Source organism: Thunnus thynnus, chromosome 12 (assembly GCF_963924715.1).
Source record: "Thunnus thynnus chromosome 12, fThuThy2.1, whole genome shotgun sequence".
NCBI lineage: Eukaryota > Metazoa > Chordata > Actinopteri > Scombriformes > Scombridae > Thunnus > Thunnus thynnus.
In genome coordinates, this window is record NC_089528.1 from 31708730 (window position 1) to 31720755 (window position 12026).

Genomic DNA, 12026 nt, shown 5'->3' on the forward strand with positions numbered 1-12026 from the left:
ATTGCAGCTGTTAGACATTAACAGAACTGGAACTGTGCAAAAAATGAATTCTGATAAATTAACTCTAACTTGAGCTGTTTTCTACTGTCAGTGATCTCTGATACCTCAAAATAAAAAAATAGAGAGATTTAAATCATATTGAGCAATAAAGAGACTCAACCTCAAACATTCAGAAACTGAATCATTAATTCTTTTTAATGGAAAATTTATCAACATTTTCTTGACCATCTGTGGCACTACTGAAAATTATTTATCATCTTGTGTGATTAATTACACATATGGACTAATATTGTAGAAATACATACAATAATAAAACAATAAATATCCACCATGAATTATCTATTATTGTTACAAAACATGTCCAACAATAAAATATTGATTAACATCCAACTTCTATACTTATAAATCAAACCCAACAAGAAAATGAAAAAGGGAATTAAAGCTTCTTCAGTCCAGGATCAGAAAGTTTTTGTTGTTTTCTTGATTCAAATGTTTTGGAATCTTTGAATCTTTCTTTCCAGTTTTCTTTCTGACCCTTCATCACACATGAGACTCATCTGACCACCTGCTGGGTAGAAAAGTGTAAAAGCAATCAGAGTAGCTGCTGATCCAACTGATCCAAACCTTCTCTGTGTTCTTCATGTTGTTTGGTGTCTGTATTTGTGCACATATTGAGCATGTTAAACTCTCTCACTTTTTTGTATTTTCCCTCCTTTTTTCTGGGTATAAAATTCCTGCAGGAGAAAATGACAAGAGAGAACTTTTTCTATCCTGCATCAGCAACAGTCCTTTATTGTTTTGCTTTAATACATCTTTGTTCTACAGATTAAAAGAAAGTTGTTGAGTAATTCCACGACAACAGCAGATGTCATTTTCACATTTTACATTAATTTAGTCTCACTGTGTGGAGATGGGTGTTTTCTTGTGTTTGGATCATTTTTTATCAACTGATGGATGATTTGTAAAACTAAAGATAAATTGACATGAATCATTTGAATTAGCAGTTGGATTATTGAATTTCTTTCCTCGGCCTCCATTCTAGCTTGAAATTCTTGGTGTTCCTTCAGTTTTTTTCATGTCTTTCCTTTAACTTATTCTCCCTCTTTCTGTCTGCATAAAGCTTTTCCTCTTATTCCTTCTTTAGTTCCTCTTGCTCTTTGAACTCTTTCATCCACTTTGGGAGTCGAGGGTATTTCATATGCATAACAGAGAGGTGAAATGAAGCAACCATTCTGGTGACCCAACCGCTGTTCTCAGCTTCCTTTCTGGCCTGAAGTTCTTGCATTTCCTTCAGTATTTTCATTTCGCGTTTGCTTTGTTTTTCACATTCTTCCTTTACTTTAGCCTCCCTCTTCATGTCACCCTTCACTTCTCTCAGCTGTTTTTCATACTTTTTCTCTATTTCCTTCCTCAGTTTCTCCTGCTCTTTGTGTATTTGCTCTTTTTTCTCTTCCAGGATTCGTTGTTTCTCCTCTTCTATCGCTTTCTCTGCCTTTTGGAACATTTCAGTGGTGTAGTAGCTTCCTCTATTCTGCACATTTATAATTCTTATCTTCTTGAGCAGCTCACTGACCTGAGAACGATCCTCCAGTTTATTATTGAACACGTGGTACTGGCCGTTACATCTGGACACAAAGTCCTGCAGGTCTTTGTCGTCCTTCAACAACTCCTCAACAGGTTTCCCTTCGAGCAGGTCACCATGGGTAAAGAGAACCATGCTGTATTTGTCAGCTTCCTCACCAAAGATTTCCTGAATCTTCTGCACCGTCTTCCTTTCTTCCTCTGTGAATCTGCCCAGTCTGATGACAACCAGGAAGATATGAGGTCCAGGAGAAGCAAGGGAAATGCACCGGACAATATCTTTTAATGTTTTCTCTTCAGTGTCCTTGGTGTCAAACAGGCCTGGAGTGTCGATAATAGCAACCTTTTGTCCATCAACCTCGCCAACAGCCTTTTGACAGACTTTAGTCGAAGATTTGAAGCTGAATTCTGATTTAAAACACTTTCGTTCCAGAATGGTGTTTCCTGTGGCACTTTTGCCAACTCCAGTCTTCCCCACCATCACAATCCTGACCAGCTCATTATTGTTGTAGACTGAAAAAAAGGACAAACAATCAATGTTATGAAAATGTCTTTAATTAGTCACATCAGTGATGGATAACTATGGTTGGAAAAACTCAAGTTGTGTTTACACAGTATTAAGGTTCATGAGAGTTTCAGCTCTTAGTTGCTGAAGATTCTTCATTTGTTTTTTCATCTTTATTTTTATGTTTGTGGTTCTTTGGTCTTTATTACAATATCTTGTAAAAATGCCCAAAGTCATTGTTTAAGGAGAATTTTAAGAACCATACTGGATTATTTGTATTATTTAAATATTTTTGACTTGATCTTTGATGTTTTCTGAATCATTATGGTTCTAGTACCAAAAGACTCATCAACACACCCTACTTATTACCACAATTACACTGCATCACCCAGTCTGCATAAGCACAGCTGTTATGTTGGTGAGTGAATCACAGGAGACAAAGGATAACTTTGCTGAACTCTCAGCAACAGCCAGGGCTGGACTGGAAAAATTATTCAGGCCAGGAAATATAGCCCCAGTCAGACCACTCTTAAAGTGGGGGGGTCTGGGGGTTTCCACTAGGAAATGTTTAGTTACAAAGACTTGATTTCCTGCATTCTGGTGAATTTTAGTGCATGTGAATCACAAACTAATGAGCCAACAACTGCTTAGTACAATGTATTGATATGAACCTCAAGTAAAACCAAAGGTACATATCATTAAGGATGGAGACGACACTACTATTACCAATGCTGCTCTCTCCACCTTCAAAAGGAAAAACAGCAAGAGTAAAATTACCATTATACAGTGGAACAACCAGCGTATAAACAGCTGTTCTGTATTTTGAAACAGTCAATAAAATTCAGTAAATACCAAAGCTGCCCATTTTATCACTTTACATTTATGTAATAAATATACAAATTAATCTTATACATCTAATTAAATCAATTAAAAATAAATAATAAATAATTCAATTTTTCATGAAAAGAAATGGTGATCTTTGTACTGGAGGACAAAGAATCATAGAGAGGTATAGATTTCATTTTATATGATATACGAGTTATTGTCTGTGTTTGCAAGAGGCAACAGTGAGGGTGTCAAGGAAGTGTGACAAATTATCGGAGCCAGTTATTTTGTATGATTTTGTTAACTCAGCTAAAAATGTAATAACTTATTATGTGCAAAAAATGTATTACATTATTGATTTAGAAATGTTATTACATTATTGGCTGTTCAAAGCCCTCTCTTTCCAGCACGGAGCCAGGGCACCTGCTGGCAACTGTTTTATGATCATAAATGTGGACATCTTGTCCAATCTCTGCAGGTTTCTCCCAGCTGACTGATATCTCACCTGAGTTTGTTTCAACTTGAGGTTTTCCAGGAGGGCTGCAAGGTAAGGTTTTAATGAGACCGCTGACTTCATTGGCTGGCCCAACACCTACTGTGGTCACTGCTCTGCATCTGAACATATACTCTGTGTTAGGAGTCAGACCGCTCACTGTCACTTCTTCAGCCTTTGGTGCTGGTTTTTGTTGCCATCCATCCTCTCCACTGACACAGTACTCTACAGAGTAGGAGGTGATGTTCTCTGATCCAAATCTTGGTGGACAAATCTTCAGTGTAACGCTGTTGTGGGTTACATCACCTGCTGTCACTGTTTCAGGCTTTGAAGGCGGCTCAAAGTTCTCACTGACAGAAAAACCGTTTTCATAAACGTAGATGCTTGAACCTTTCTGTGTCTCATTTGTTAAACCTACTGTCAGGAACTTTATGTTCTTCTTCTCCTTGTTGGCCTCTGCAAAATCACTGAATAGATTTACTTTGTTCCTCATTGCATAAGATACTTCTTTTGAGGCGTACCATTGTTCCTTCTCTACATCATCGGTCTGTGGATATTGTGGTTTGTCTGGTTTGGATGTTTCTTCCAAGTAGTTTGATAAAGCTGAGAGATACGGTTCAGCTCTTCCCAGTGAGGTGAAAACAAAACACACAGCATGTTCTGCACAGAGAATTTCTTCATCAAGCACATTTTCAGATGGGACAATCTTGGTGTTTTTCATCATGTTGGTGAAAATTTTTAACCTGCGCATTTCCTTCTCTTTACAGTCCATCCACTCGTTCAGGCTTGTGTTGTTGAAAGGAGAAGAATGTCTCTTCTTCAGAATCTCTGCAAGCACAGCCTCCTCTTCCCCTCCTCCCCTGATTGATGGAAGTTTATTTGCCAAATTTTGTTGGAATTCCAGTTTGTACCCGGAGCAAAATTCTGCAAATGTTTTAAGTTTTTTACCAATCTGTGGGAACTGCTGTGCAGTGGTGGTTCTCATTGCATCATTGCACCTCATTTCCAGCTCAGTGAAGTCCTCCAGGACACTCTGGGATTTCTGCACTAAACTTATACTTATCTGACGGACGAGTTTAGCAGCAGATGGATCTAAACTCACAAGTGGCATCAGCCAGACCTTCATTGGTACAGCATTTTCTCCATTGGTTCCCAGTAATTGTGGTAGGCTTTGGTAGACTTGTATGGCATCCTGAAAGGATGTTGGAGTTTTCTTCAGTAAAAAGTCTCCATGGAATTTGCAGGAGAACTTCTCCACCTTTTCAATGTCCTTGGTTTCCATTTGGACAGAACCTTCCCCCCCTACTGTGATGGTGGGGATTTTCTCAATCATCACCTTCATGTTGCCCTGAATGTCTTGATGACTTTCTTCATCAGACACCTCACGGTCAAAGACAAAGAAGGCTTGTGCCCCATAAAGGATACCTGTGACTACATGTGTTGCTATTGCTTTATCAAAGACATCCGGATGCTTCACATTGTCTCTTCCAAGATGATTCATTGACAGTTGCTTCATCTTTGTGGTTGCATGGTACTTCAGTGTTACTCTGACCTGATGTTTGGATGTTTTACTATCTTTCAGGTATTTGGCAGATCCTCCAACCTCTACTAGTCCACCAAGGAAACTTGCCTTCAGGGATGCTTCTACATTTAATGCTGAAGATTTATCTGCAATTGATTCAGATGCAACTATCTGAAAATCGTTGCAGTGCTGTGGTCTTTCTTGTATATCATTTTTCAGATCTTTAAGGTCCCACAATGTCATGCCTGCAAAAGAAGAAACAAAAATCAAGATCAGCTTCCTTTAATGAATGAATGAATGTTCTGCCATTTCATGTCCCACCTCTTATGGGATTATAAGACACCTTTAACAGACATACAATAGAGAACTGGTCAGTATTGGTCACAAATCAGTCCAGGTGATCTAATAATAAAAAGCAACAATAATTGTTTGAGCCCTACACCTTACTAATACAAGGTTTTATTCCTGAACTCCTTTATAACACTAAACAAAAGACAAAAGATCCTCAATTTCTATTTCTCGCAGATCACACACTGGAAAAAATCAACTGTTTTCTTCCACAGCAGTGTACCGACCCATTTCAATGTTCAGAATGTTTTGGTTGTTGTCTAGTTGTGATGCATTTAGTATTTCTACATGTGAATGCTTACCAGGGATGAGTGAGTCTTTGCGGCAGTCATACAGCATCCCGAGGCTGAAAGGCCGGCCGAGCGCCGCCACCTCCATCGTCCCTGTGGCGTCAGCGTCCATTGCTCAGTGTGAACTGGAAAAAATGGACAACAGCTTGTTAGTTCTCCCTGTTGTCTGTCACCTTGTAATGTGGCTGCAACACAGAGGTACTGCAGAATCTATAAACACTAAATAAAATAATAACCACAGACATACACTAATAGGATAAATATTCTTTGAGATATCATGGATACAGAGGGTCTGAGAACTTTCTAAGATTTACAAAAATCCACAGAGATACTGTGGAATGGTAGGCTTCCCAAATGGGTCAGTAGTAACACAAGGGAAAAAATGGAGGGAAGCTGTTTGTTGCAGAAAACAGAGAAAATGTAATCAGCTCAATGTGTGTAAACTGAAATCCAGACTAGCTGCCTGTCACGTTTTGTGTTCCTTGTGCCTTTAAATTCCTGCATTTGTGCTCATGTTGAGCAGATAAAATGTTCTGCGTCTAATATCTCAAAAAATATTTAACTGTTTGTAATGATACTTTGTACAGAAATTCATGTTCCCCAGAGGATGATCCTGAATCCCCTGACTTTTCCTCTAGCACCGAGTTTTCTTATTAGTCTTATTCTGTGAAATATCTCAACAACTGTTGGACAGTAATTCAATAAAATCTCTCCTCTAAAATCCATCTGAGAGGAGAATGTTGGTGGAAAAACTAACTGTCTGTCTTAAAAGGTTTCTAAATGGTACAGCAGAAAGCCTCGGCTAGATGGACGCAGTCATGTAAATGCCTTTTAAAACGGGGGAACAGATACAACATGAATTATAGACATGAAACAGTTATCTGAGAAGATTAAACATGAGAGTACCGATCAGAGCACATTAACATTTAATAACTTACAGATCACCAAGTACTGAACATTATTCTACCAGTCAAAAGTTTGACTTCAGCTACTTGAAATCTAGTTTTTTATTATATTCCTCCATTTAAATTTTTCTGAATTCTGCGTTCTATGATTGAAGCACATTTTGTCATCAGAAAGATTGTCTAATCATGTGGTGGATGAATAAAAATGTTAATAATTCAGTAAGAAAGTATTTAAAATATAATCATACATTGAATGAAATTAAGATATACCATTGAATTTGTGATGATGCAACACAAACTTGCACTATTTTTTAATTAAAAAACACAGTCAGACATCAGCATGAAGAAGTGAAACAGATATGTGAGCACTATGATCTGAGGTAATCCTTCACATGTTTGTGAGTGATCACACTGTGCACCATAAAAAATAATAATCACACAATAACATTAGTAAATCAGGCTCATAGTGAAGAGATGTGAACTGATTTGCTCCTCCTCCCAAAGTCAGAGTGAAGCCACAAACCAGCTGTAAGGCAAGGCAAGGCAAGTTTATTTGTATAGCACATTTCAACAACAAGGCAAATCAAAGTGCTTTACATAGAGCATAAAAGGCATTAAAACAGAATATAAAAGCAATTAAAAATACATAAAAACAATTAAAAAGTGTTAAATTTGGAAATAAAAAGAAGCTAAAAGGGAGTAAGACAGATAAAACAAGATAATAAAAGTTACAGTGCAGTGTAAAATATTAACCCTCAAATTTGGTTTCATAAAAGGCAGCCAAAAGTCTTCAGCTGTGATTTAAAAGAACTGAGAGTTGCAGCAGACCTGCAGTTTTCTGGGAGTTTGTTCCAGATATGTGGAGTATAATAACAGAACACGGCTTCTCCATGTTTAGTTTTTATTCTGGGGACAGAAAGCAGTCCTGTCCCAGACGACCTGACCTGACGACCCTGGATGGTTCATAATGTAGCAGCAGATGACAAATGTATTTCGGCCCTAAACCATTCAGTGCTTTATAAACCAACAGCAATATCTTAAAATCAGTTCTTTGACAGACAGGAAGCCAGTGTAAAGATCTGAAAACTGGAGTGATATGTTCTACTTTCTTGGTCTTAGTGAGGACTCGAGCAGCAGCGTCTGAATCAGCTGCAGCTGTCTGATCGATTTTTTAGGGAGACCTGTGAAGACAGCGTTACAGTAGTCGAGTCTACTGAACTACATGGACAAGTTTTTCCAAATCCTGCTGAGACATAAGTCCTTTAATTCTTGATATATTCTTTGGGTGATAGTAGGCTGACTTTGTAATTGTCTTAATGTGGCTGTTGAAATTCAGGTCTGAGTCCATGACTAGACCAAGATTTCTGGCTTGGTTTGTAGTTTTTAACATTATCGATTGAAGCTGAGTGCTGACTTTTAAACGTTCTTCCTTGGCTCCAAAAACAATTACTTCAGTTTTATGTTTGTTTAATTGAAGAAAATTCTGGCACATCCAATCATTGATTTGTTCAATGCATGTGCTTGTATTAGACCATAGTCCCCTGGTGATATGGTTATGTAAATTTGTGTGTCATCCACATAACTGTGGTAGCATATTTTGTGGTTTTCCATAATCTGAGCTAGTGGGAGCATGTAGATGTTGAACAGAAGACGGGGAACTCTGCATGTAATTTTTGTCCACTCAGATGTGTAATTATCAATAGACACAAAGTAGTCCTTGTCCTTTAGTAGGATTCAATCCAGTTTAGTACTGTGCCAGAAAGTCCCACCCAGTTTTCCAGTCTGTCTAGTAATATGTTGTGGTCAGCCGTGTCAAATGCAGCACTGAGATCCAGTAATACTAATACTATAATTCTGCCACTGTCAGCATTTAAGTGGATGTCATTGAAGACCTTATCAAGAGCAGTTTCAGTACTGTGATGTGGTCGAAATCCTGACTGGAAGACATCAAAACAGTTTAGTGCCACAAAGTTGTTCAGCTGTTGAAAAAAAGCTTTTTCAATGATTTTGCTTAAAAATGGGAAGTTTGATATGGGCCTATAGTTGCTCATTAGTGATGTGTCTAGATTGTTCTTGTTTAAGAGTGGCTTGATGACGGCAGTTTTCAGGGCCTGTGGGAAGACACCTAAGAGAAGAGATGTGTTGACAATCTGTAGAAGATCTGATGCCATGCAATTTGAAACAATTTTGAAAAAGCCTGTAGCATTCCTCCATGGAGATCTTTTCTTACCAGAGACAGCCTTCACCTTAGTAGGTGCAATGGCATCAATAACATTTGTAATCTTAGAACTGAAATTATCTACATGCTCATTGACCGAGACCTAGAACCACTGGTTTTTTCAGTGATGTAATGTTTTGTGATTACCTCTGTTTGAACATTTGTGTGCATGGAGATAGCACTCTCAAAGAAAGGGAATCTTCAGGAATAATCAGAGAGAGCAACATCAGTCACCACAACCTTAGAAACATTCAGACCCTTAGAGATGATTAAGTCCAGAATGTGCCCCTTGTTGTGTGTGGGCTCCATTACATGTTGAGTCAGTCCATAGTTATCAAGAACATAATACAGTTCTTTAGTCCCTCTGTCCTGGGGGTTGTCAACATGGATGTTAAAAACACCAATAATAACTACACAGTCAAAGTCAATACAGACAATAGACAGCAGTTTAGCAAAGTCATCAAAAAAGGTAGCTCAGTTTTTAGGTGGCCTGTAGATATTTAGAAATATAGCTCGAGAGGAGGAATTCAACTGAAGAGCCACATATTCAAAAGAATCAAAGTTTCCATAAGTCATCTATTTGCATTGGAGGAAATCATTAAATAAAATGGCAACTCCACCTCCTTTCAACTTCACTCATAAAACTGAAGTTGGGAGGGGTTGACTCGATAAGAACAGTTGTAAGGACACTATGTTAGGATTTTGTCTTTATCTTATCAATACTCTTACTGGTTCTTTTTCATTACTAAAAAATTTTGTTTTTTTAATTAATTATTTTTAAAAAATAATAATTCAGACCAGGATTAGAAGTGATTTATATTTTAAATATGACTAAATATCGTTTCCAGAGCAGCAACAGTAAAGTCACTATTTAAACTCAATAACATCTCACTGGAAACTAATCCAAAATGTCAAATATTATCCTGACATCAAAATACTGAGTGAAGTTTTTAAAGAAAGAAGAAGACAGACATCAGTCAGTATCAGTCCTTCCTCCTTCTCCTCCTCCTCCTCTGCTGCTGGGATTCACTGCTGCAGGTACCGCTGGTAGAGAGGAGGAGCTGCTTTGTCTCAGCCAGCGGGACGTTTACAAGAATTTACAACATTTTAAGATTTGTGGTAAACTAAGTTTAACAGTTAGACTACATACAGACAGCTTTCATTAGAGCTTCTTTATAATAATTAACTACAGACAAACCAGATGAAAATATCACTTTTCTACATGCTTGTTCAACAGGTGGTTTGATTAATTACTTTAATGCACTTTCAGTAACGAACGTATACATCGACTCAGGTAAAACTTTTACTTCACCTGATTATGTGTGTGTGTGTGTCAAACTCCAACACAGACAGCAGAGAACAGAAGCAGCAACTATAAATGGCAGTAAAACACAGTAAAGACTCAGCAAAGTTTCTTCTGTTCATTCAGTTTAGACGCTGTGAAAAACACTTTGGTGCTGCACCTGAATCTTATAACGGTGGGAAAACCCTGATTTTTATAAATTGCATTTTACATTTTAGCAAATTCCACGATATTCAGCGTTTTACACTTGATTCCATTTTTATCATCAAATTCTGTGATTTTGTCCGTTTTCCAGAAAGCAGAAATCATCGGGCCCTACTGTCACAGTATGAAATTCCCTTGATATAGATAGACCGATAGATAAAGTACTAAACTAGTAAAAAACTAGAATACATTTTCCTCTCCTGTGATTCTCTGGTTGGAATCATGTCACAGCTTCTCTACATCTGTACATGTAAGCAGCTCATATGTGCAGTCACCTCTTGTTTATATAATATAGACTCTTTTTATACAGTTCAACAGTACAATATTCTAATCCATCATATTATTTCTCTTTTTTTTGTGCATATGTTTGTTCCTAACAATATTAGAGATCCTGGTGTCACAGCATGTTTATTACTAACCAACACAATGCAGAAGCCTCAGCGGTCACAAATCTGCCTCTATCCTTATTGAATGGATCTAATCTCTTGTTAATTGTGCTTCATCATGCATCACTCTTTCACATTTTTTAAATCATTTAATAAACTTTGTTATAAAAACAATTAACATATTATTATTAATCCGTACTGATTCACATGATAACATTACATAAGACTTTAACAACTAGCAGCAACAAGTGTTAGTAATTGCAGGAGATTTTACCTGTTTGATGTTTGGTTTGAGTTTCATGCAGGTTGAAGTTGGTCTTTGTGTTTCTGCAGCTGTACAGCATCGTCCCAAAAATGAAGATTCACATCATCAGTTCAGTTACAACAGCAGCAGGAAAGAGAAAGTTCTGTTGACAGCAAGAAACTCTCTTTATCTCTTAAACATCTGTAGTCATAGTGCTCACAGACAATCATAAATATCTGAGTTTAAGTTCTGTCCTATTTTTTTTTTTTTACTTTACTAAGATCATGTTGACCTGGATGAGTTTAGAGGTCCTGCAGCACTAATCTGGAAAAACAATAAAACTGAATCAGTGAACTTACAGCAGAAAGGTTTGTGATGCTCTGAGAGAGTTCTGTGGTTTCTATCTTTATTTCTCTCTGAAGGACAAACTCCACCTGATCTATAATCATGAACAGAAGGAGGTGCGGAGAAGAAACGCCCTGATTTCTTAGAAATTATCTAACCTTTATGACTCTGAAATAAACTTCTGATTAGGTAAAAGTCAATGGCGTTGTGCCAGGGGTGTGTCCTCCTACCACTTTTATTTGTTTTTGATGATCCTGTCATTGTGTCCCTGCTCAGTAATGATTAAACTAACCTTCGTCCAGTGGCGGATGAATTTAGTGACTGGTGCAAACGCTCCTTCTTGAATATAAATGTGTCTAAAACAAAGGAAATGATAAGTGACTTTGGGAAGAAACCTCCCCCTGTTCTTTCTGCTTCCTGCTCCAGTCTCTCCTTGTTGAGTGAGTTCAAGTTTCTGGTCGCAGATATAATCTGTCCAGATGCAGGACCAATAGATTTAAGAACTCATTTGTCCCTGCTGCTGTTGGCCTTTTGAATAATGTTATGTAAATCTGTGTTTTTTGTGTGAATTGTTTGTGTGTTGATTGTTGAGGATGATTATATTTACTGTTGGCTGTGCAACTAATTGGCCCTCGGAGAAAGTCAAAGGAAATATTAATAATATTTAGTGGCTGATTCTCCATCTTTGCACCACTTACACATGTGAACAACTATTAAACATCGTAGCAAAAGCCTTAATGCTGTTTAAACCCACTTTCAGATTTGTGAAACCTTTATTCTATTTGTGAAAACTGAAAAAATGGCGATTTCACTGCTTTTTTCCATCCAGACCACATTAGACCAGGTCCACCACTATA

General features: G+C 37.5%; 1 protein-coding gene across 2 annotated transcripts in view; it reads right to left on the reverse strand.

Moving 5' to 3' along the window:
* Positions 1–204: 204 nt before the first annotated feature.
* The window catches only part of LOC137194766 (verrucotoxin subunit beta-like), a 107514-nt gene continuing 95692 nt past the window's right edge, over positions 205–12026 (reverse strand). Inside the window, exons 1-5 of one of the 2 annotated variants that reach the window (XM_067606905.1) lie at positions 11184–11240; positions 10855–10987; positions 5577–5689; positions 3417–5171; positions 205–2094 (exon numbers count right to left, since the gene is read on the reverse strand). In XM_067606905.1, the coding sequence (XP_067463006.1) occupies positions 1130–2094; positions 3417–5171; positions 5577–5676 (2820 nt within the window). In that variant the 5' untranslated portion in view covers positions 5677–5689; positions 10855–10987; positions 11184–11240 and the 3' untranslated portion in view covers positions 205–1129. Of the gene's footprint in view, positions 2095–3416; positions 5172–5576; positions 5690–10854; positions 10988–11183; positions 11241–12026 lie in introns of those variants that run through there. The other variant, XM_067606907.1, reaches the window with a different exon arrangement.